The sequence below is a fragment of the Physeter macrocephalus genome, chromosome 5 (genome assembly GCF_002837175.3).
Source record: "Physeter macrocephalus isolate SW-GA chromosome 5, ASM283717v5, whole genome shotgun sequence".
NCBI classification, from domain to species: Eukaryota; Metazoa; Chordata; class Mammalia; order Artiodactyla; family Physeteridae; genus Physeter; species Physeter macrocephalus.
Window position 1 is genome coordinate 69,505,797 of NC_041218.1, and position 27,699 is coordinate 69,533,495.

The 27,699-nt window shown below is 34.1% G+C and overlaps 1 protein-coding gene across 6 annotated transcripts in view; it reads right to left on the minus strand.

Annotated features, from left to right (window-relative positions):
• DGKB (diacylglycerol kinase beta) overlaps positions 1-27,699 on the minus strand; it is a 654,153-nt gene that overhangs the window by 427,383 nt on the left and 199,071 nt on the right. For all 6 annotated transcript variants that reach the window (XM_024129270.1, XM_024129254.1, XM_024129247.1 and 3 more), the window contains 3 exons: positions 21,998-22,114; positions 13,821-13,894; positions 10,718-10,792 (listed from right to left, as the gene is read on the minus strand). In XM_024129270.1, coding sequence (XP_023985038.1) covers positions 10,718-10,792; positions 13,821-13,894; positions 21,998-22,114 — 266 coding nt within the window. The remainder of the gene's footprint in view (positions 1-10,717; positions 10,793-13,820; positions 13,895-21,997; positions 22,115-27,699) is intronic.

Genomic DNA, 27,699 nt, shown 5'->3' on the forward strand with positions numbered 1-27,699 from the left:
GGCCAACAAGGTCTTTCAGTGAACATTTATTTTTGTCTTTGAATTCTCTGTACACTGTATTTCAGAAGAAGTTGTTGCTTGTATGTGGGAAGGATTGGGAAGGGAAAGTTTTTTTGCTTTTTTAGATGAAATGATTATAGGTTAAAGTGAGAACTGTGTTCACTGGACATGTATGTGTCTTACATCTGACTAGAGGATAACAGCAGAAGCAGGATGTGCAAATTAGCTCTCAAACCCCTCAAGTTTATTATAATGTACCCATTAATAATAATGCTTAAACTAAAAATATAAAATTCTTATGCTAATACTAAATTGAGTTGGATGCTGGGACAACAGGAATAAACTAGAAGAGTCCTGGGTAAACTTAATTATTATGGTCACAGTAGTTGTAAGACCCTATGTGATTTGGCCCGTCAGTACTATTCTAATATGCTATCTCTATCCATTCTGCTCCAGCCACGCTGGCCTTCTTGCTAATGTTCCCCAATTGTGTCAAATATTCTCCCATCATGACTCTTTTAGTCTTGCTCCTCCCTCTGCTTTAAACGTTATTCTATGTGGTGATCAAATGGCTTGCTTCCTCATCTCCTTCATGTCTATACTCAGTGAGTCTTTCCCTGCTCAGCCTATTTAAAATAACCATCACAGAACACTCACTACCAATGTACACTCTGTTTACCTTCCCTGCTGACATGCGTATATTTTATTAGTTTAATGTGTGCCTTCCTCCACTAAGACCATGAGGGCAGAAAGTGATGTTTCTTTTGTTCATAGTGGATTGGCAGTGCTAAGACTTTTTCCTTACACCTGGTAGCCACTGAATTAATATATGCTGAATCAATTTATATTACTAATACTATTATATATATATTTATTGCTGTTGTTATTGTTAAACTACCATTTCACTTTTACTTAGTTGTGGAATCTTTATTCTGTTTGAGTGTGGACTACATTCAATAGTCCACTGTTATTGTTTCTAGGAGTAGGTTACTACATTATCATTAATAAAGGTTTCTGAGATAATCATCTGCTATGAGTTTTCTTATTTTCACTCATTAGTAAGATGCTGTTATTTGACTCTCTGGAGCTGACGGTAAAGTTGTGCCAGGGGGCTTGCTGGACAGGCTTAGATAATAATAGCAAACTGAGGATAGTCAAATAAAATAGCTTATGATACTTATTAGAAACTTGACTTTTGTAGAATAAAATAAGAAACAGGTAGAAGGATATACACAAATGCATTGGTTATTTCCAACAGCCAACTTAGGAGAAAATGTTATTTTTCTAGAATGTTCAAGGAATTTGGATAAACAATCACCTCTAAACAATAACACATGGATCTATAGTCTGTATTGAGCTGTTCTTTTCTCTGTGAAATGAGTAACAAAAGTTCAGATTTTTCAACATCTTTAAAGTAATAATCAATTTGTTGATGTTTGTGAAAAGTGACTATAGAATTGTAATGCCCAAAATTCTTTCAAGAGGCTAGAAGTTATAGGACTATTAACTGTAGGAGCATGTTACATTTTGTTACTTGTATTTAACACGTTGATCTTTAATACAGACACATATATCGCTTCTCAAACTCAGTCACTCCACTGATCAAGGCAGAGACAAAATTATGCTCCCACATTTAATTGAGGGGGATTGCAAAATCATCTGCATCATATTTTATGATTAATCATTAGGATTGAGGGGGTCAATTGAGTGCTTTGTTTTTACATTAGCAAAGCAACGATTTTTTTTTCCTGGAAATTTGCAGTAGAGCTGGTTTGAATTTTGATGAACATTTTCTTAGCATTTTGAGGATTTTGTTCAGCTCTCTGACACAACATGATTTCATAACAAGAGACATATGTAATATGTCATAGTTCTGATTCAAGAGGGTTTTTATTTAAGTAAAATATGGTAGAAACTTTGTTATATAAAATGATATTTTAAATTAAGAAAGTAATGAAATCTGTGGAATGTGTTATGTGTTTTCTAAATTACAAATTTATTTTAACAGGAGAATGTATTCCAAGGCTTTACTATGGAAATATGTGTGATACTTGGAATATGTGAATCTGTATGTTGACTGTTAAATTTTATTTTTTAAATTATATATGTTTTACATTTAGTTCAGGTAGATGAAACCAAAGATTTTTTTTAAAGCACCTATTTCACAAACAATTCACTGTTGTGATTGTTCACTATGCTGAACAATCTGGAAAACAATTTACATAATTTAAAAATATTTATCTTATATATTTTTTCAATTCAATAAATACTTGTTATTTTTTGCTTAAATATTTTAGGGATGACATGAGAAAAAGCCATCTGTACTTTCATGAAGCTGATAGTCAGAAGGGAACAACCAACATCACGAGTATACAAAAAACTTGATATTAACTTTTCATAAGTCACATTAGCATATGCAGTTGGTATAACAGCTAGAGATGTGCATATTTATTTTAATGTTGTGAAGGAAAAAAAATCTCATTCTGTGAAGACCAGTGAGCGATATATGTTTTATATTTCATTTTTGCAACTAATTTATACCTCAAAACCATTCATTCAATTATATCATAATATGCTTCATCAGGAAGAAACAACTTACATGATACAGACTCTAGTCTCAGATATCTTTAAATAGTCATTATCAGAGTGAGAGAATTTATGTAAAGAGATACAATAAAGACAAAGAAATAAACATCTATTTCTATCTTGAAAACAAAGATAAAAAGGGAAGTGATCAGAGAGTTTTGGTATTTACTAGATAATTTACACTAGGGATTAGCAGAGTTTCGATACATCAAGAAAAGCATAGAAACAAAATGTTAGAAAAGAAGAAATAAATAAAGATAGGACGAGAGAAGAGAGGCATACAAAAAGATCTAAAAATCTGGTGTGGTAAAGAGGAACAATGGCTCAGGGTGGTAGATAAAATATTTATTTTTTAAAAAGTGTATCTATAGTAGCATAGGAAAAGTAATAAACCAGGAATCGAAATGAAATTAAATCACAAATTAGAGTAGTAAAGAGACCTTACAGAATAGAACTTAGAAAGCAATACATTGAAAGGGAACTGCTGCAAAAGGCAGCCTCTGCCCCCATGGCTGACCCAGGATCAGGGATGGCACAGCTAGAAACAGAAATGGGAAGAGTTACAACACGTGAGGTCAGCTATGGGATTAAGTGAAGGATTACCGAATAGCCTGGCCAGGATCCCATTTCAAAAGAGCTACCTAGGGCGTTTGCCTCCTGGATAACAACTGAGGAATGGCTCTCTAACAGAAGTGCACGTCTACCACTGGGCATGCAGCCTGGCACTGGCATCAGATATAAAACAGGGCATTCTCATAGTTATCGAGATGAAAGTAGAAATTCAATACAATTCCATTCAAACTCACACTTTAAAAACTCAAGACAATAACAACACATTGAAGAGAGTAAATGTCATTAAATTTTGAGAGAATAATTAGGGAGTTACATTATATAAAACAGTCTCCAGTGAGAATCAACAAATAGATCCATGAAGCAAAGGAAAGGGCAGCAACAGTCTAACATATATATTATTTCACCATGTATAAAGTAGGTCAAATCAGTGGTGAAACAGTGCACAAATGAACAGCTTTCGTTGGGACAGCTAGATTTCAATCTGAAGGAAAAAAATGTTCCATGCCTACCTCATCCTAGTCTGTCAATGCATCTCTAAGAAAAATGTAATCTTTAAAGATTAAAGGTTAGAAATTGAAAACAAAATGAAAAATTAATAAAAGATATAAAAATATTTCAGAAATTTTGGCTTGGGGAAAGGTTTTTCTAAAATATAAAGTTGAGAAATCATTCAGTGTAGAATTAGCAATGCAAATTTTATATATTTATATCGACAAGAAAAAGAACAAAATACACAAACTGAAAGCACACAGAACAAATGAGAAGAAAACACTTGCAACATATATAAAATGATGATAATATTTATACAATAAGATTTTAAAATGAACACAAAAAAGACAAATCAAAAGGAAAATAGGCAAATAAAAGAGCACACGTGTAAAACCAATAGCTAGTGGGAAGCAGCCGCATAGCACAGGGAGATCAGCTCGGTGCTTTGAGACCACCTAGAGGGGTGGGATAGGGAGGGTGGGAGGGAGACGCAAGAGGGAGGGGATATGGGAACATATGTATATGTATAGCTGATTCACTTTGTTATACAGCAGAAACTAACACACCATTGTAAAGCAATTATACTCCAATAAAGATGTTAAAAAAAAAAAGAGCATACGATTTACATAAGAAATCAAAAGTTTAGTATATATAAGACAAAATGCTTGTTTGGAGCATTTGCTGGTTTTTGCTGGTTTTGCCTTATTTGACTGTGGGGAAACATGCACTGATCCAAACAATGAGGAAGGCACGTGGCCAAACCTAGGCCTATGAGACACTTCTTTTCTAAATTTGAAAAATGTGAAACACAAAGATCACGATAGGTTGCTGGTGCAAAAAACTAATGCTTGTCTAAGAATTTAAAGTAATTATTATAAATTTAATGGGGAAGTTACTCTAATTGTAGCATATCAATATGGCCTATAATACCTATTATATAGTAATTAATCTACTAAATCAGTGGTTCTGCATGCTGTCTCCACATAATCAGCTGGGGAGCTTTTAAGAAATTGAAGTGCCTAGGCCCACCACGCAGATATTCTGAATCTGGCTATACTCTCAACCCCTCCCTTCAACCCATACCTATGCCCTCATAGGGAGTTCTCCATTCTCACTGTTTAAGGATAAAAAAACAGATTTACCAGTGCCTTTCCATGATATATCAGAAGTAGCTGGCGGTAGGCTGCTATGGCAGTACAAATAAACTGGGAATAATTTGAGGACAGAAAAGAATGCCATTTGACCTCTGGGCAGTATCTCAAACAATAAAATGTCCTGTTTACCTTTTCTGGACAGAGAGATGTTTAGAGTTTAGGAAACATACCAATTCAATAGTACTGACTAACAAATATTTCTCACACTATTAAGGACTCGGAAAGGATAAGAATGGAGAATTAGTGATGGAAGCAAAATTTATATAAGTGAATTTCTCAGAATGGACCCATAATTGGGAGTATAATTGCTCCAAAGAAATGCCAGTTAGCATGTTTTCTTAGTCACTCCCAGTGAGTGTTCAAAGCACTCATGTTCATGTTGGTAGGGTAGGAAGCTTTGGAAGGGATAAACAACATGAATTTATCTTCAACAAGGAGTAGGTACTGACTCTGGAGTACTCAACTGTCATCAAAAGAACCAATTAGGGAATTCCAATATGTTGCTATACCTCATGGGAACCTAAGCCAGCTACTTAAGGGTAGCCTAAAATCCCTGGACCCTTTCCATAATGCAACTGTAGCCATTTGTCCTCACTAACTAGACATTTGTTCTAGCAATTGGATTTACTTTTCTTTCCCATTATGCCTGTGTCAATGCTCACAGCAAATGACTTATTGAATGCCTTAACCACTATCATAGTGTCTCACATATTGCTGTCTCCTTTCAAGGAATACCATTCACAGAGAAGGAAGAAAGACAGTGGGCTGATGCCCCTGTGACATAAAGGCCTTCTTATATGTTTTATCAGGGAGAAACAGTTGTCCATAGAACACTGAAATAACCTACTAAAGACTCAGTCACTGAATCAGTGGGAGCACTTAAATGGTGTATGATCAAACAGCTGTATCATGTGCTCTGAACTGTACGATGCTGCTTTACCCAACTCAGAAAACATGGCTCTGGAACCCAAATGTAAAGCTTGGTGATGAAACTTACAATTACACTTAATACTCACTGTGAATCTTAAATTTCTGTGTCAAATTGGCTGGGCCATGGATGCCCAGAAAGTTGATGAAGCATTATTTTGAGTGTTTCTGCGAGGGTAGTTTTAGATGAGATTTAACATTTAAATCAGTAGACATCATAAAACAGACTGCCCTCGCTAATGGGTGACCCCCATCTAATCAGCTGAAGGCCTGATAGAACAAAAGGCAGACCCTAACCCAAGAAAGAGAGAATTCTCCAGCCTGATCACCTTTGAAATGGGATGTTGATTCTTCCTAGTTCCATAGAAGCTCACCAGCCTTTGGACTCAAACTGGAACATTAAATTACAGATTTGGATTTGTCAGCCTCAATTAGCAAGTGAGCCAATTCCTTATAATAAATTTTTCTCTATACATATGTACTATTGGTCTGTTTACTAAAGAACACTGACTAATACATTCACTTTCAAATATTTTGCTTCACATTCCCTTGGTTCTGAGCTCTTATGGTTGAGAAGTTTTAACACCAAAGAGGAATGCTAGCATATGAGACAGTAAAATTTTCACTGAATTGAAGCTAACACTTGGACATTTTGAGGCGCCTCATACCACTAGACTAACAGGCAAAAAGACAGATAGGATGTTAACTGGTATAACTGACTCTTATTCCCAAGGAGAAATTAGGTTTGCTACTATATAATGGGAAAAGGCAGTACTAATAGGGCCTCTACTCCTATCATTGGTTTAGTTGTAAGGGCTAGGTTACATACAGTCACAAACAACGCAAAATCTTCGTGGCATAATCTTACAGAGGCTTCTTTATCATCCATTCTACAGGGACGTGGGGTAAGCGGGGCTGGGGATAGGGGCTCTCTCGTGTGGTTTTCACTCTGGCATCCAAGCTAACCAACAGGCCAATATTGAATACTGCTGGTCACTGTGGTAGAGGAAAAGAAAGAGTGGAAAATTTTCTTTCTGCTCACAGTTTATTGTAAGAGGAAGCCATATAGCCACTCTTAATACCTAAGGTGAAAGGACTGAAATCAAGATCAAGTGCCTGGCAGAAGACCTGGAAATATCTGACAAACAGTACTAATACTGTCAGGTACTACCATGCCTGTCATTCAAGGCACACGAGAAACAAATTCAGCCCTATACAAGCAGTACTACCAAAATCTCAGACCTATCAGGTAAAAATATTTCAGTCACTATGCTGGGGAAACATTTCCAAGAAGCTGAGAAATGTTTTATGTTTCAGCTACAGTTTTCAATCAGTAGTAAAACCAGGACTATAGCCTTTACATGAGTTATATTCTTTGTATTATTAAGAATATCATTTAATGAAATTCATATTTATAGTTAAATATGTAATTTTCTCATTACATTTCTGTATATTGAGACCAAATGGATGAAGGGAAAGGAGAAAGTCATCTCCAGAGATGTTTTGGAGAACCAGGACTTGAAGCTGGATATAGTAACAATATGAGACTTGAGGTTGTCTACATTTTAGGAGGATGTGTATTTTGGGCTACATATTTAGCAGTAGCAATATGTTGATTGGTATTTTTTTTTCAACTTTTATGTTCAGAAAGAAGAGATATTGGATAACTCAATGGGTTGGACCGTGGTGAACACTTATTGTTTATTCCCATCAAGAATTCATCTTTCATCTTCAGGTTATATAGCATGCTCATTTGGCTTTGAGGAGACAAACAATTTAGATAATAGTCTTGACAGGTCTGTTAGTCAAGATGTTCCATCCCAAAGTAGCCAAGGCTGTGGCATGGAAAACAAGAGAGGCTAATAAATATGCTTCTCCTGGGGATATAAATTTTGAATATAGAAGCAAGAATACCAGAAACAATTGGAATCAATTTCTCTTAGCAGTAACTCCTATGGACGCTGTCTTTTTAGTCATAATTTCCTCAAATTGTCCTGATTCCTATCCTTTCTGAAACATAGTTCTTCATTTTTCCATTAATTATATGAGCTACTTCATAATTTTCCAGTAAACTCTATTTTGGATCATAAGCCAGATTATATTTCTGTTGTTTATAGAAAAGTCAATCTAACTAATGCCATATTCAACTTTATAATTGATTAGCCATGCAAATAAAAATGATAAGGTTATATTTTCACCTAGTACATTTAACAATAATAAAAATTACTGAAGATAGCCAATTTAAAGGAGGGCGTGGGAAATAAAACATTATATATTGCTGCTGGGATTATAATTTGATACAAACTTTTTGTATAGTAATTTGGCAGAACCTGAGAAGTAAAACTGAAAATACTTGAATATGCTTCTAAAAACAGATAAATTGATAGACATTAATTTAAATTTTGCAAATTATTTAAAAGTGCAGGCAATATAAATATTTCCCAATAACAGAATAGTTAACAAAACAATGGAATACTGTGCAGTTCTTAAAAACATTTAAACTGATCAATATCTACTGAACTCAAACAATATCCACCATATGCTTTTGAGTAAAAGGAAGCAAGTTGCAGAGCAATAAAAAAACTACAGTCTAAGTTATATTAAAAAATCTATTTATCTATGCAACACATATATGTGTGTATATATATGAATACATTGTATATATATGAATACATTCTATACATACAGTAGTTTTTATATTTATAGAAGTTCTTGGAGGATACACACAAACAATTCACAATAATATCCTTGAGAGGTGGTAGTGCTTAAAGTGGGGCCCTTAACTTAATTTCTAAATAATATTCATTGTAGCTTGGCATTGTACAAGTACACTTATTACTTTTATTTTTCAGTACATTAAACTAGAGAAGATAATAGGATGGCTAACAGTTAAAGAGTAAAAGGAAACACGTAATACATATTTAAAGTGGAGTAGGAAAAAAAATGAAATGAAATGAGAAAACAAGGTTAAAATCAAGGTTATTGCAAAAAATTTACATAGAGCTACAAAGTGATTATGTTGATTATTAATTAATAAATGATATCGATAACAAATAACAGTCATCGAGGACATATTATGTGGTAAGCACATTTTTATATGCTTCATGGATAACACTCAACTTAATTTTATAACTAGCCTATGAGGCAGGTACTATTCCTTCATTTCACAGAAAAGACCATGATGACACAGGGTGGTTAAATGATAAGGTTTACAATTAGCAGAGTCATTAGGTATTTAGTTTAACTATAAAATACAAGCAAATCCTGGATTTACTTGGTCTGGTGGAGCTACAGAGGTCTTGGATTAGCTAAACTTCTTAATGTAAAATTCCTTAATCCTGCAGATTAAGAGCTACTTCTTTGAAGTTCAGATATATTAAAGAACAAGAAAAAGAGGCATCCTGACTGAGCTTCTATGTCAATATCAAGACTTTACTTTTTCTTGTCTTTAACTAGACTGGAACTTCCAGCATGTGGCTCACCTAGCCAATAATCTGATCATGATTCTCTACCTGGTGGAGTCTGGAGTTTGACAAAGGCAGTGTTCTGAACTAAATTCCTGTGGTGAGCCTGCCTTCTACAGCAAGCAGGTTCCACACATCATGGCTCAGCATTTGGAAACTAGCCCTGGACAACAGGTAGCAGGCAATGGAAGAAAAAGATGAGTATAATTGTAGGAGCCTGTGCTAATTAATTGCATATTATTTACATTTATCTAACATGAGATACGATGGCATAAATTTTATTCTGAGCATTTAAAAGACAATTTTAACATTTGGTTTCTCATTTCTGAGAATAACTTAGAAGACTTATTTTAATCATACCGATTTTTTTTTTAATCTAATTCTTTTTTGTGTGTGCCTCCCTCTGTTGTGGCCTCTCCCGTTGCGGGGCACAGGCTCCGGACGCGCAGGCCCAGCGGCCATGGCTCACGGGCCCAGCCGCTCCGCGGCATGTGGGATCCTCCCAGACCGGGGCGCGAACCCGGTTCCCCTGCATCGGCAGGCGGACGCGCAACCGCTGAGCCACCAGGGAAGCCCCTACCGATTTTTTTTTAAAGAAGTTTATTTATAGAGTTTTCTCTACTTCATCTGGTCTAATGTTTACTATCATGCTGATAGAGAAAAATCAAATCAGTGGAAGAAAATGACATTAATTAGCTAACTAGGCCAAGTTAATGATAAATTATTTCAGTGCATACTTGTGATATCAAAAGTATATGGGGGGCTTCCCTGGTGGCGCAGTGGTTGAGAGTCCACCTGCCAATGCAGGGGACGCGGGTTCGTGCCCCGGTCCGGGAGGATCCCACGTGTCGCGGAGCGGCTGGGTCCGTGGGCCGTGGCCGCTGGGCCTGCGCGTCCGGAGCCCGTGCTCCGCGGCGGGAGAGGCCACGACAGCGAGAGGCCCGCTTACCGCAAAAAAAAAAAAAAAAAAAAAAAAAAGTATATGGTATCTGTTGAAAAATAATTGTATTTCACTACATCTTGCCTATTAATGAAGTATCTTATAAAAGAGTGATATGTATTAGAGTTTGTAAGTAGTAAATGAAAAAATCATATTATGATTTCTATTCTTTGTTAACCAGAAGAATTAAAAATTAAAAAAAAAATTTTTTATTCTGTAGTAGATCTATGTCCTATATTTAATAAACGGAAGGAGAGCAGTTCTTCGAACACCTAGATGGTTTAGTAATTTAAGGACCCAGATAATATATGTGTATGTCTGTGGTGTGATTATTCTTATTAACATTACTACTAGCAGTATGAGAATTACTTCACAATATTTAGAAAGGAGGAAAATCTTATTGAAACAGGCCATTTTGAAAAACAGCACCTGCATTAGTTTCTCTTATGTAGTTGATATTCAATGTTGTTTTGTATACTAATCTGGTTGCTGTATTTGAATAACATTACTTCTAGGTTTGTCTGGCTGTTTATTTAATTAATTAGTATTAAATGAATTAATGGTAATAATATATATAGGCTTACCCTGGCATTGGTCCATTTCCAGCAAGACTGTAAACCTGACGAGGATTTAGTAGATATTGGAATTTTCTGTAAATTCTATAAAGATGAAAGTATGGAAGGAAAAAATAAAATTTAGTGATATCTCCAAATTTTTATTCTAAATATGCACATGCATTTAGAATACTCTCTATCCTGCTTTTGAATATTATTTAGCTAATAAGATTTCAAATAAATATTTTAAAGTATCAGTATACAATTAGTTAAATATCTTCTCTTAATAGATCCTTGGGAAATTTACAGATTATTGCTCCAATCTAACAGAGATGAAAGTTATTTATCCCATATATAAAATGGGATTGGACACTGTATGCATGAAAGTAAAGACTGTGACTTCAGCTGCTTAATTATTTCACATAAACAATCATCTTGATGAGCTGGATCACAAAATTGCTAAACTACTTCTACAGGCACATATTAAACAATTCATTTTTTTCTGAAAGAACTCAATCTTTGCATAACAAATGCAACAGAAATGTTTCTAAGTATACACACATCCCATATCAGAATTCTGAGACAAAATATTAAAAGTGAAGGAATATATTTGGTTTTTAAAATTAGTTTTTATATATACATGTGAAAATATTACTATATATCTTAACATATTCATATTATGTGTACTGAAACTCTCCAAATATCTACTTATATCCTCCCACGTCCTTGTGCAATACCCTCACATTCTAGATCTTGAATAATGATATCACCTAGCGTCTCAAGAATGATCTTAGAGTCATTCTCAGTACCTCCTTTTCCCCAGCACCTGAAATCGAGGGCAATCCTGTACCTTCTGACTGAGTAATGTCTATCATACCTGGTTATTCTCACTGCCTTACAAGTTCTCTCACCAGCTCTGTAAAAGTCTTGCCTATTCAGCCATCTTCTGTACTTCTATTTAAGTACAGTCACGTTGTTTCCATGATGAAAAGTTCCTGCCAGTGGCAAGTTACTTATAAAATATCTTATTATATTTAAAATAGTTTATGTCTCATCTTTCTCCTTCTTCCTCTTAAACCTCAACCTCGCTGAATATCTCTTGGTTCCCTACCAAAACACCATACTCCTTTCCACACATCTGTCTTCTTTCTTCCTTCACCTGGCAAACATCTACTTATATCAGAACCAACTCAAAAGCTAGTCTTCTGAGTCTTCAGAGACAATCATTTCTTCCTCTGAACTTCCATAGCACTTTTAAACATTCCTAGCTTAGCCTGTGCCTTGGGGTTACTGTAGTAAATCTGTTTATGTGTCTGCCTCCCTGTATGACTGTGTCTTCTGTCTCACCCCAGATCCTAGTAGAGACTGGATTCCCTCAAGTGTTGCTGTCTGAATGATGTATGAACATTTTCACACCTGTTGACTGGTATGGGAAACTATGTGTGAATATATAATTCTGTTACCTTTTTCTGCGTATCTAATACATCAAAGAAGAAAACCTACATATTTTGAAAGGAAAACCCTGAATAGAATTCCATTATTTGTGAAAGATGCTTCTAATGCATTCAGGAGAATTTATGACTACATTAATAATAGATCTCCTTTAAACAAATTTACAATTCTTTTGACTTTGAATGGTCCCTGTTAGTGTATAAAGGACAAAGCATAAGTGGGTGTGCATATAGGAGCACTCAAATATCCTCCCTCTCCCCCATTAAATTTAATTTACAGATGACTTCAGTGTATCTATCTGTACATATATAATTTTTAATTTAAATTATTTTTACGTACTGGGAGAAGAGGGAGGCAGATATTCAATTAAGGGTCATTCTACATGATTAATGTTACCTTAATTTGAGGGGAATATTTCCATTTGAAATATATTTTTTTTCACTTGATACTTCATTTGTTTCTAATTTCCAACATGAATTTGTCTCATCTAATGCTTTGTGAAGAGTTTACTTCTTTTTCAAGATATCCATAATATATACAACTAACAAACTGTGAGTAGGAAAGGAGAAAATAATTTTAGCATCATTATTTAAATATTATTTTATATACCTAAAAGTGAGGCAACTATTCTCTTTAATAAAGCATTGTAAATATTTTATATTATTAAGTCACTAGTTATTTAAAATAACTTGTCTTGTTTAGCAGAATTAAAAGTATAACTATACAGTAATAAAAGGGACAACTTTTTAAGCAGAAATAATATTTCGTTGAATGGAAAATGACCATTCTTCATTTAATTGAAATGAAGCTGTAAAGTTAAATGGTAGGAAAGGAATTTACTTTTCAAAATTCCTTTATTCATGGAAACATTTCAATTTCATTATTTGGTGAAACCACAATGTAAATTTCTATTTTATTATCATAGCATCTGTGTGAGTGCTTTTATCTGATTGCTCATTTTTTGGCTGGAATTAGTAAAGAGTTCTAGAAATTATTAAGACAGGTACAACTGCATTTCTGTTTCTGACACTCCTTCTTAGAAGGACATAAGATTTACTCTTCAATGTGGTGATTTTCAGATTTTTATTAAATATTATGATTTAATCATTAATTTTACAAAGAGGAAAATTTTTTGTTGTCCACATGAATACTGAGATACCTGATAATGCAGCTCATTATTATTCTGATTAAATGTACTGTGCTTCTCCAGGATATATGGCATCATGTTCTCCAAATGAACATGCAGAAAATCATTATATTTTGTCTAGACGCTGGATATAAAATCTGTTTCTAACTACTGGGCAATCATTTACCTGAAGTCACCTTGTTGACCATTTAGAGAACCAATTTTCATTCAACAGTATTTATGGAGCCATGTTGTATGCAAAGCTCTTTGTTAATGGCTAGGGGTGATAGGCAGGGTAGAGAGAATTCACACACCTGAGATATGATAATAAAAATATTTACAAAAGGCCATTATTATATTAAAAGTTCAACTGTAAAACCAAGGAGAGATCATACCAATATACATTGTTATATAGAGATGATAGCACCACTTATTTCACATTAAAATTAGTGAACCATGAGGGATAATATTTTTAAATGTTTTTATACTATAAATTTAGTTTATCTTTTTACAGATATATAACATAGTAAATAAATGTGATTTTTAAAAACATACCGTTCTCCTTGCTTCCCACCACTTTTGGGGTTCACAAAAACTAAAAGTGGATGAGTACCAGGAACAGGAGTGATCTAGAAGAAAAGTTGAATATGTGGACAAATTATTTATATTATATACAAAGAGAACCCCCTGTTATCTCTAAGTCGTGAAATGCCAATTAGCAAATTCAAGAATATGGTTCTTTTGTTCTGTAATGTGGAGAGATAGAGGATAGATAACAGATACATCTAATTAGCAACATAATTAAATCCTGTGCTTTGACGCCATATATATCAAAATAAATACCCACTCCACTAAGAGAGGTGATTTTCTAGCTAGGAATAGGGCAGAGGGGAAGGCAGCTATGAAGAGGGAATAATCTCTCAATAACTATGAGATGAAAACAATAGGTACAATTCGTGGGATCGTGAGTAAACCATCCAGAATAGAGCAGATTACGGTGGTAAAAAAAGATTAGAAAAGAAAGGGATCAAAGTGTAAGTGAGCCCTACTTTTATAGACAATCCCTACTTTAGAGCTTTATAGCACATCTGGAATCCATCTTCCCAAACACTTGTGAACTAGAATCTAAATAAGATGGTTTGAGGCCACTTTCGGTCAGAGCCCCCATCTATACAATGTTTCCTCCATGCTTTCTTTTCCTGCTTGAAAAGAGATGCCAGTTAATCCAGTCTATTTGCTAAACAGGAATCCATTAAATTGACTGTGTCCCTATATGCCATGCACTGCTTTCATCACTATACATTCTCGATTTAACTAAAAAAAAGTGCCTGTCTTAGGGGAGCTTATATTCTGGTGGAGAAACAGACAAGAAACAAACAAATAGGGACTTCCCTAGTAGTCCACTGGTTAAGAATCTACCTTCCAATGCAGGGGACACGGGTTCAGTCCCTGGTCAGGGAACTATGATCCCACATGCCACGGGGAAGCCCATGCGCCACAACTAGAGAGAAGCCCGTGCTGCAGGGAAAGACCCCGCGTGCCGCAGTGAAGATCCCACGTGCTGCAACTAAAACCCGACGCAGCCCAAAAAATAAACAAATAAATATTTTTTAAAAAGAGAAACAAACAAATAAATATACATTTAATAGTGAAAAGTATCACCAGAAATGAAGCAGGTAAGGTGCTAGCACTTCATTGGCCGGGGGCAGAAATTGTTTTTGACAGAGTGGCAAAGGAGAACACTTGTATTTTACTTGAATTCAATGTTAAGAGGTAAGCTGTTTTAAATAAGAGTATTCCTATTCAGTGTATACCTATGTAACTCCCATCTAAACATAGTTGATTGATAAAACAATATTTTAATAACAAAAATATGCAACCAATGCAGTCCTCTAAATATTAAGTTGAAAAGTTTTAGATCAATTTCCTTTCTGAAAGTAGAATCAAAGTGTCCTTCATTGCTCTGGTATTTTTCCCTTAGAAAGTACCTGAAATATTTAATGAGAAGACGAAAAACAACCATTTCACCATATCAGGTTCTTCCTTTTGTTTAAACAATATAAGTTAAAATACCCTACCAACATATTCTCCTCCAATTCTTGTGAAATGACATTTTTCTAATGAGTATAGGCACTGGGAAATTGTTGAAATCTTCACACTATATGAGAAGGTTGAGTAAAATATTCTCAATTCTTATACTCTTACCCAACTTGTTCCCATTACAATCTATTCTTTCTGACTCTGTTTTACTTCCTCTTGCAAAGAGGACACATGGGTTTTGTTCCTGATTTGTCTCTCATGCATTCAGTTGGGAAATGAGATGGACAAGCTGGATCTGTAGTAACTCCTCAGCTCTTCTCCCCTGAACTTCATGTGCTCAATCAGCTACTGGACAGAAAGTACCTACTAGCTTGAGACACTGCGCTATAAACTTGCAATGTGACTTCCCCCTCCCCGCATTAAAAGAAACACCAAAACACACCTCTGACTATTAGTATTTCGTTTCCTTTACTTCTCATTCTATTACAAAATCAGATAGAACTCCTAAAGTTTTCACATGCAAAAAGTAAGACTAACAAATGTGGATTTTAGTTGATTTTTGCATTTAATTTGAATTGTTATTCCTTATTTTTAAAGAGAGGGGAGATTCTCAAGGTAAATGAAATATTTTAGCAAAACATAACATCTGAATCCAAATACTAATTAGGATGATCGTCCCCAAATTCAATATTCAGCTTACATTACATGAGATTACATTAAGTTCATTTGGGCAAATTTTCATATTCATTTGAAAATATATTTTGGAATAACTTTCAGAAATATTTATTAATTGAAATGTTTAAAGGCATAATTATGATTTATCAAATAAAGGACAGTACCACGCTACAGAAAATTGTGTTCTAAGGAAACACTATTACAAACAAATAAAGATCCCACTAGACTATATTATAGTCTGTAGAGGATCTGAAAATATAAAAACCTAGATGTCATTTTTAGGGGTGAGTAGATGGATAATTAGATCAAATGGATTAGAAAAATAGGAGAGAATCTAGATAAAGAATTTAGGATAACGATGATACTCTACAAGTGCTAAAAGTCAAGAACCCAAAATGGAAGTACAGGAAATAATAAAATCAAATTAGCCAATTTTTCCTCACATATCCCCTTAACATAAATTATGCTTGTAAAATAAGACTGTATAAAAATTAAAAATTGGAAACTTTAGATATTTATTTGTAAGTTATCAGGGACTGTGGAATACTGCCCCTTTGACAATGATTCTAACAGATTAAAACACCTGACCTAACGTAACCTCCATTTAAGGAGTAGTATGTGATTCAATATCAAACCACTAAAACTCTGGTGTTAGGGGATCATTTAATGGTGGTATTTATACAAGAAATGTCAAGGTTTCAGGCAAATCGGCATCTTTTTCAATGCTCATCCAAAAAGCTTTTAAATTCTGCTAAACTTCGTTACTATAAAAAGAAGGTCAATCTAGAAGAGTAAATTTGGGTGCCAGGAGACCAAAGGCAGCATTTTTTAGATTTGAGAGCCAAAGACCTAGAGTACTGCATAGCCATTTTCAAATCTACAAGTTAAAAATTAACAACTTCTGTGTTCACTAATAGTCCTGAAATAAGAAGCAGCATCTTAGTGGCAGAGACTGCAATTTGTCACTTAATTCTCATATTCCTCTTCATCCTTAGTAAAAGAACCCTGAGTTTTAGGATTGACTACATATGAGAACATTCTCCTATGTAAACATAGCATGACCACCAAAATAGAGAACTTAACACGATTCTGGACTAGCTTCTTTTGTTATAAAAGCCATTATTGAGACAACTGGTAAACTTGAATGGGATCTAAGGATTAGATAGCACTAATGTATCAATTTTATATTCAAGTTCACTAATTCTCTTTTGAACTGTATCTAATATAGTCTTTAACAGGACATATTTTGGTTTTTTACTTTCATACAATAATTCTGAAATAAGATGTAAAACTCAGTTATTTTGGAAAGTGATGTACTGTCATCCTAAAATGCCATATGCATTTTGTTATAGATTTTAGTGGGATGAGAAGCAGTTAGACAAAAATACAAGTATTTTAAAAATTCTGTTAGCCTAAAACTATTTGATCTTGGAAGTAAATATTTTTATAGCACTTGAAGTAATTTCAAGTGGAACAGTATATAAAACAGATGAAAAGCAAATTACTATGTCTGAAGTGTGAAAGAACCCTGAACCTGTTCTCAGCTTCCCATCACCCCACTCTTGTGCTTGAGGCATCTCTAGAGTCCTGGGCTTCTCAAAACAGTTTTTAAAAAAAAACATTGGGATAGGGTAATACAGTGTAACAAAGAAAATACTGACGGTGGGAGAAAGTGTTCAGGAATATTTTACAGCATGTGTGGTACTTGAAATCTTGCAGAATGGCTATAAATTAGGTGTGAAGGATACTGCAATAGCAAACAGAATGGATTCTCCTCTATAAAGAATAGAGGTAATCACGTGAGATTGTATTTACTCACATAAAGGGGCAGTTTCAACCATATAGAGTAAACATTGAAGAATAGGACTTTAGGGTCAGACTGGTTTGGGATCCCAGTTCAACCATTCCTTTCTACAGATACACTCTCCCTTAGTGCCATCAATATGCCTTTCACTCCCAAATTCATATCCGTCCTCACCCCCGAATTCTAGATTCACATATCTGTCTGCCTGCTCGACATTTCCATTTGGATATCTAACAGCATCAGAAATTTCACTCCAAACGTTATTCATCCAGATCCTTTTCCATCTCAGTCAATGGCAACTTCATCATTTCAGTTCCATGGGCCAAAGTTCTTGGAGATGTCTCTACTCTTCACTTCTTAATGAGGCCTAATCCCACTATCTGACTTAAAATTATAGACAACTCCAACTCTCAGCCCTGACACATCTTATCTTATTCAGTTCCATCTTTTTCATTCCATTTATAACCTAGCACATGATATGTATGGAGACATGGACTCATTTTTGAGGTTGTTATATACTCAAAGTATAGAATAGTAATTCTGGACGTAGAGAGGGAGTTAAAATGACAGTGAAGAGCTGATTATAAGAATCAACAGGCCTGAGGACTCCAACTGGGCATACACACACACATATCATCAAAGAAAAGGAGTTAATTTTATACACACTCTATACATTTCTGTATAGTGCATATATGTACGTTTACAGTATTGGGAACTATAAGGATGAGATATTGCAAATAATAAAGACAGTAGGGATAGAGAAAAGCAGTTGTGGTGGAGAAAACACTAGTTCAGTTTTAGATATTTCAGTGTAAAAGTTCCCCTTTTTATCTTTTGCTAAGAGTATTACAAACCAGACTTTTTGGTTTTCAAGTGATGCTTATGCTTGGAAACTTTTTTCAAAGAATAATTAGGGACAAGGTAACATCAGCTTAATACAGTTTAAACAACAGTTCTGTTTTTTTACTTATTTGTTCACATGTGGATAATCATCTGTATTTTGACATCTATTGCACGTTAAGGAATTGTAGTTTCAATTACATTTGATCATATGTATTGAGTGTAAACCTATGGTATGAGCGATGACAAAGACGGAGTACCTAACCACCTCTACTTGAAGTCCCCTAGGACTCGGGTTAATTAATGAGACTCATCCTAAGGTTATACATGATCTATTACTTCCTCTAATTAGAAATAATAATCCTGATCATTATGCTGGTTAGCTGGAAAGAAGTAAGATGAATGTGCTTAACTATGATTAATAGTCTTTAAGTAGTGTAGATCTCTTCTGTCACTGAGTTATATGCAAACTGGGCTGCAACTCAATGCTTTTTTATGATATATATAATTTTTAAAACTTGCAGAAAAAATTTTCTGTAAGATTTTTTTTACCTTTTATGATAAAGAAAAGCATTTTATTATTTTAAAATTAATTACCACAACAAAAATTACTTAATTTTCCATTTTGTATGAAATGGCTATCCAATAATTTTATTCTCTTACCTTTTAAATATTTTCTCCCAAATTATGTGAATACCTATGTGCATCAAATTTTAGTCCATTCTGCTGAGGTGAAACAGACCACTGCATGTGATTATATACCAATTTTTTTTAATTAAAAAAATTTTAATGGTGATGATTACAGTATTTACTTACTGCTCTTTTATAAGGGCTGATGTCTTCCCTTTGCTAACTGACAACTTTACCTGACACTTTTATATGTCAAAGAAAGCTATGAAAAGTTATTATCTGGTTAGAGAAATGAAACACATCCACAGAGAAAGTTAATCACCTATTGTTTTTGATGTGACTAATTTAGTTGTAATCAGACTGAAAATTTTGGATCCGTTTTGAATAAAAAAGAAAACACAATTTATATTGCTATGTCAGTTCAAAGTCTTTAGAACACTCTGCATGCACCATTTAATTTTGGTTCTGATGTCTGAGTAAAGTCAGATGTAACTATACAAATCTTAGGAAACTGAGACTAAAGCAGTTATAATTCTAGTGCATTCATGCTTTTTATTTCAAACTTTGCAACAATGTAATATTACATGGAAGAGCAAGGTGGTTAGAAATATAGCATTTCTAGACCTGTTAAAATTTGTTAACCAAGGAGAAAGGGATCTTCGGAGTAAAACACACAAAGTCTGAGTCACATGGTCCTCATTCACACCTCACTGTGAGGCCCTAGGAATAATTTGACTTCAGAACATCAATATGCTCATTTTTAAAGTGGTAATAATAATATTTATCATATGTTGGAGAGGTAAGAATTCATAATTATCTCATATGTTCATTGAGAGGTGTCACTTAATATGCATGAAACATCATCACAGTGCCTAGCATATACTGTTTAACAAATGATGTGTGTTTCCCTTCCGGGTTGAGAAGTATGTGCCTAGCCATATGTAAAATATACTTGAATTTTAAAATTAGGTTTCCCTTTTGTAATTTTCATTGCAGGAACCCAGAGCGACTAAAGATTTAAACTAATCTATATTGTCAATTGACTTATTAAAACTACAAATGTTGATTATTTTCCACTAAAAATTTCACAGGATCACTTAACAAACTAAAAGCTTTTGCTATCAAAATTATGAATAGATTTCATATTTGGGGCTTTCAATGAGATCGCTTAACACCCAAGTATGCCTTTCAAAAGGTGTGGACGCTGATTTTCTCTTTCTATAATTAACTTCTATACTCTCTAACCAATGTAAAAAACTTTATTGTTCCCAATTTCCTCTTTTTACATTTGGGTTTAATAATTCATGAACAATATTCTATTCACAATGTGTTTTATTATGTGAAAACAAAGCAGTAACCTGGTTATCAATATTTAAGCAATAATTATTAAATTTTCAATGAGATACTCAAAACAATGAAGAAGCAAGCATTTAGGCAACTACTGTGTGCTCTCAACTGTGCTTGTAAATTAAGAAATATAAAAGACATAATAACCCACAGAATCACAGATAAAATAATAAATGAAAAAAAGAGATAAAATCATGTATGTTGAACACAAGTATGTGACATAATATATCTTTGTGTGGTAAGAGGTTGGTAAATTTTCTTCGAGAACGTGAAACTTGAAGCATATTCTTAAGGAAAGGAATTAAAAATTGGAAGAGAGAAACCTATAGGTAGGAAAACAAAAGAACTTAATCCATAGATTAAGCCAAATTCTTTGATTGTGTTCATGTCTGACTGAGAAACAGAGGCAAATAATTACAATAGATTCAATCTGTAGGATGTCTTAAAATACAGATGGAAAGAAATGTTACTTTTGATGTCAGAGACCCTAGGGGTAATTTAGAGGTTTTTAAAGTACTCAAAACATGATTTTGAGCTACCTGTGTTAACTTAAACTAGAAATATACATGGAGTTTCAATTTCCACTTAAAATATTGGAAGATATGGATAAATTATAATAGATTTTTTTAAAAAAACTTTCTTTTTTAAAAAATTAATTTATTTATGGCTATGTTGGGTCTTCGTTGCTGCGCGCGGGCTTTCTCTAGCTGTGGTGAGCGGGGGCTACTCTTTGTTGTGGAGCATGGGCTCTAGGCGTGTGGGCTTCAGTAGTTGTGGCACTCGGGCTCAGTACTTGTGGCTCACGGGCCCTAGAGCGCAGGCTCAGTAGTTGTGGCACATGGGCTTAGTTGCTCTGAGGCATGTGGGATCTTCCCGACCAGGGCTCAAACCCGTGTCCCCTGCATTGGCAGGTGGATTCTTAACCACTGTGCCACCAGGGAAGCCTTTATTTTTATTATTGATTTAGAAAAAAATTCCACACAAGTAGAGGTCATTTTATTATTTTCTGAAGACATTTTGTGAGTCAAAATCACTTCCAAATAGACATAATAATATGTGCGGAGAACGTATACTTGGAAATACCTAATGCATATGTATATAATAAAGGTGTATATTTAGTAATAATTTGTAAAAACTTCAGGTTGACACAAGATCTCTTACCAAGTTGAGTTTAAATGGAGATAACATCATAAATGATTAATCCAGTCAGAATGTCACTCTGTCAATCAACTATAAAACTGACATCTTGATAAATTAATAAAAATGTTTCTGAAATTGTCAACTTAACAAATTTGCACATTAAATAAACCTGTTGATAGCTGGACATATGCCCTTCTAAGAGCATGGAAGTAACAAATATGAAAGCTACAAACATTTGTATTAAAAAAAGTCATACCTGTAGGCCTTGTCCATCCACAGTAACGGAGTTGGCTCTTTGCATTTTGTTCTTGTCAATCACTTTGTTTGGCTGCTGGGAACCACCCTTTTCCTTTTTCACTGTTGCTTGTCTTTCCTGTAAGGAAAAAAATCTTTTATAAAAATACTGAATTGTTTCACTACAATGGGCAACATAGAGAAGAATTTCATGGCTACAGACTTGGGCCCAGGTTCCAAATTTGAGGTTTCTAGTGAATAATATGAAAGCTAATGTCTTCTAATGGCTCAAAATATATTATAGATGTATGATCAAAATATCAGTTAAAGAAAGGATGTGAAAGAAAACCAAACTGTATTATCCCATGGTACCCAATTATGACTCTGTTAAAAGTTATTAAAGAATACTAAAGCTAATCATTTTCATAAACAATGGTGCAGATAATAATACAGGATTGTAATGTAAAGGATTTGGTACTGAGCACTGAAAATAATGCTTATAAATACATGCAATATTGAAAATGAATACATGATGGACCCTTAAGCTACTATTGATTATCAAGAATAGCACGTAGCTTAAAACACACATTCTATCCCAGCTAATTGCTATGTTCACCATAATAGAAAAATTTTTTATAGTGGTCTTCTTCCTGTTTCTATTTCCTCTCTTTTCACTCTTTTCAACACAACCCAATAAACTTTTATCACCATTAATCCACTAAATCAGCTGTTATTAAAATCACCAATGACCTGCTCATTTGCACCTCACCTGTTGGTCAGTCTTCACCTTCTCAATTTTTAAGCATCGTTTGACAGAATTGACATCTACCCTCTAGAAAACATGCCTCAACTGAGTTCCGGGACACTTCTTTCTCTTAGCTCTCCTCTTACTTGACTAACTGCTCCCTCATAGTCTTTTTTGTTGATTTCTCCTCCAGCTTTATAATCTGTAACGTTTAACACTTGACCTCTCCCTTGGACCGCTCATCTCCACAATCTATACTCACTCCCAAGGTAACTTCATTTAAAACCAAGGCTTTCAGTTTCACTTTGATAATGAAGACTTGCCTACCCACCTTAAAACTAAATCCCGAACTGGACGATTAGATTATTCACCACATCCATCATTACATGGTTTAAGCACCCGTTATCTTATTTGCCTTAATTATCGTAGCCATCACCTTAATGGACCAATCAGCTTCCACCTTTTGTCTCCCTACAGTCAATTTTCTATATAACAGCCACATTTATCCCCTTTTACTCCACTCCAGCTACAACTACCTCACCTTTGTTTCTTGATCACAACATTTGTGCTCTTAATACAGGGATCTTGCAACCACTCTGAACTCTGCTGGACTGTTCTTGCTCCTGGTCAAATGTTAGACAGGCTACTCTATTCCTCTGTGTGTGTGTGTGTGCACTGTTTCACATCAGATCCTACATCAGTGCCTGATAAAATCACCATAAATGAATGCGGAAATAAATTAATCTTAACACTAAAAAAATCAAAAATTTTAAAGTGCCTGAAATATTGTGTTGAGAAGGACTCCTGGGGCATGTCTAGGTTTGTTGTGAAAAATTGTCCTGATCAATTAGCAATGTCTGCCATGTGTGCTTAAAAGTTTGAGTGCCACGTATTTCCTATAACTTATTCAGATATATACACATTTCTGTTCCTATATTTACATGTATCTTGTCGATTACTTTTCAATTACTGTAATTTAGGAAAATATTTTTAAGTGGAAATATTTTAAAAGTAAAACTCTTTTTAAATATATTAGGGCCAGATGGAACAGAAAACGTCTCAGACCAAAATAAATGCTAATCAGTATAGTCCTTTTATAGTCCTTGCAATTTCATGGTGCAAAAATACTGAATATATTTTGTGTGGGGCTGAAAATGGATGGTGTAATAGGATCCCTGAAATTCAAATTCTTTGGAAAATGATGTACTTTCATATGAGCATAATTTCTGGCAAAAATATTGATATTTTAAAAAAAGATCATTTTTTCTAAGCTTGCAAATAACATTTTGTCCATAGATAGTTAAGGGTATAATGCATAAATGAGGGAATTATAGGATGAGGTTTGGAATCAAACATCCCAAGTGGAATCCCATCTCTGCTACTTAAATACTATATAGACTTAGAGAACGTACTCTTATTCAAAATGGAGTTAGTAATACCCATTTCTCAAAGTTGTGTATGGCTTGACAGAAAATGTATAAAGTTCTAGTATTGTGCCTATATTAGTGTATGTGCTCAATAAATGAAAGTTATTGTGAATTATGTAAAATAGGTATGGTTCTCCCATTAGGGGGCTCATTAATGTCACCATTATACAAAATGCTTGTTATATTTCCAAATACATATATATGAAAAAATCCACTAGTTACAACAGGCATATGTTTAAATAAGTAAAGCTCAATGTTTATATTAGAAAATCCATAGCAGCTTGTGCTGAGTGCAAGCATATAACACTGTTGGTGGGTATGGGAATAATTTTTTTCTGGGTTCTAGCATGCAGGTAAATAAAACATGGAAACAATGGTCTATAAAAATCTACATTGTGAAAGTTATAACTTGTCTTATATGTCTTATATTCTGCCACGTAATCCAACAATTGTTATTTAGTATTTAATTCCTAAATGCTTAGGTTATAAGAACTAAATAAAATTTAAGTTTTTAGGTTATAAGAACTAAAATAAAATTTTAGTCACATCGGAACTTGGTATTTGTGACCAGACTATTTATAAATGTAATTCTGGAAATTTAAGACATGTAAGTATATGTCTGTAAAGAGTTACCAAATTATCTATTAATATTATTTTATTCTTAGCTATGCAGATAGCTAGGGAGAATCCTGTGTGGTGAGAATCTCCAGCTAACAGATAGCACTTGATTAAGTGGTTTCATGTCTCTCCAGGGAGTCATTCCTCTGAGTAAATTGTGGATTAAACTAAACTAATGCTTTCTATTAGCAGCTGTGAAATATAAAAAGAAATTTTAAAACTCTAAATTGTGTTTTCAATTGATAAGATTTTCTTTTTGAAATCTAGACTCATAAGAGGTATATAACAAGTTAATAAAAAAATCTTCAGTCTACTCATTGGCAGGTGAATTTTATTATATAATCTGGATAATATTAAAACTTACAATTTGTTTAAGCACACACACACACACACACACACACACACACAATCAAGAAAAGCAAGTGGTTTCTTTGTTTGAGGGAAATATGCTTAGTGGGTAGAATTTGTGGAATTAATCAAGGCTGACAATTTAAAAACAGGAGAGACTCATAATCATTTAATTTTTCCCACGGTTTTCTTTTTATTATACTCATTTGTTTTATGTTTATTTCCAAATTGTATGGAAGTCTCTCTGAGCTATTCACTGTATTTTACTTAAGCAGCATAAGCTAACAGGAGGGTAGTTGGATACTTTTTCCTATTTCCACTAAGAAAATCTTTACTTCTTTCCTATTTTATATGAGGGACAGGAAGGATGAAGCAATTTCTTCTTTGAAAAATCTGATGCTCACAAAAATTTCACTGGCCTCTTCTGGGGGTTAATTCACCCTGACTGACCGAGTTCTATGATGATATTAAAGAAAGTTACTTCCTATGCTGAAGTTACTGAAAAGTTTCAGGAAGAGCTCACCAACATTATTCTGCACCTTTATTTAGGATAAAATTGCTCTCTAATAATAGGGGGCAGTGCTTATCACTTCACCATCAGTTCTTTTTTTTTAAAGTTTTTGGGCTCTAAATCACAAAATAAATTACTTTGTTATAATTAAGGCAAATTTTCTTCTGCTAGATAAATTATCCCAAATATAAAGAGTTGGAAAATGATTGCTTTAATCAATAGAAATTATTCAAACACTGAAAAGGGTTACTCTAACAAAAAAATCATGAAAGAATATAGAACATATAACAACAAAATATAAAATACAGTTATTGATATTTCAGCATTTTCAAATATCAACCATTTGTGTTTGCTATGCAGACATTTAAAATATAGAATTCAATGTTTTGTGATCCTTAGACTGTACAAGTAGTGCAACAGATCTTAACTGGGGAATATATGGTATTAGAATTCCAAAAGAATAATCATCATAATGAACAGAGAAGAAAAGCTGAAAGGCCATTCACAGAAAACAGAAAGATGAAATAAATGAAATAAAAAGATGTCACTTTAAATATGTGCTCTAAAAAAAGTCTTTTTCTATATCATGCTGATTCTCAGAAGTAGAGTATTTGTAAGTTGTTGAAAACTGCTTTCACAAAAGGGATGCTTACCACAATACTTAAGCCTGCTGTTATCGATCACTCACAAATGACAAGCAGCAAGTGATGATTACCTCAAGCATAGGGTTTTCTTCTTTTTGTCCAACCTCAGCATGAGAGACAGGCAGCAGCAAAGCACCTCTATTGGTACAAAGCCACAAAGGGTGGGGGTAGGCGGTGCTTGGCTGCCAAGAGCATCCTTTATTGGAACCCTGGAACTTGCTTTCTCTGCTACTGCACCGCTTGCCCGAATGGAGACTTAGCCCATTCAGCCACTGGATCTAGGCCCCAAGAATTTCCCAGGAACCCTAGAAGTTTAACCTGAGGAACACATGGATATTCACAATATAAAAGATCTTCCTGAAGCAGGAGTGTTACCGTGTTCATCTGGGCTTATACAAGTTACGAGCTCCAAGAAACCAACTTAATGACAGCTGCACCTTTAATTATAGTAAACTTATTATGGGATTTGAACATTTTCCTGCTGAGAAACATTAATTCAGTTCAAAAATGGCAAAGGCTCTAAATCTACTAGAAATCCTTAGAAGTTGCAGTGAAACATGGCTGAGTAGCAAAGTAGTCTTGATTTTTAGAAATACTTTTATATAGTTTTAAACATAACTATAATAAATGATATAAAGCTTTCCATTTCTTTTTAATCAGTTAAATAAGTACTTATTCAAAAACAAAAACAAAAATTACTTTGGACAGAGACAAAAATATGGGCTTGGAGGCCGAATTTTAGCTTTGTCTCTGTAAAGACTTGGGCATGTTATTTACTATCTCTAAGCCATCATTTAATTAATCTATAAAATGGGAGGGTTCATGTGATGACAAATTGAGAAAATGTCGATGAAGGTACCAGCATAAATTAGGCACTCAGTAAATGGCAGTAATTTTTAAAATATAAAAGAAATTGGTATATTTTATCATTAAGTTTAACACAGGTACTGCTTGGATTATAGTAAAGATAGGTGTTGTGAAGAAGTACTTTATTTACTTTATAGTATTTTATTTGTTTGTCCACTATGTCACCATAACTTGGGATAATTGTTGTGATAATCTGAGTCTTCTGTAGGAGGAAAGAAGACAACAAACTAGACAGAGTCAATCATAGTCTTAACGTACTTGCAGATGCTACTCACCAACTCAGCCTGAAGGTATAATTTATATCTTGATCCAAAGCCCTGGTTTTCATACATCACACATGATGTGCATATTCTCTTCTAGGATAATTTCATACTGAGTGTGAACCACTTACAAGATTTCTGTTCAAGAAATCCTGATTGGAAGAAATGAAATTTAGGAATGGGAAGGTCCATGTCAAAATCATTTATTTGGGCTGTGTTTACTAGTATATGGTTGGGCCACTATAAAATTATGTGTGAGTGTATGGACCTCAAACTTACTCTCCATTCCCTTTGTAAACCATAA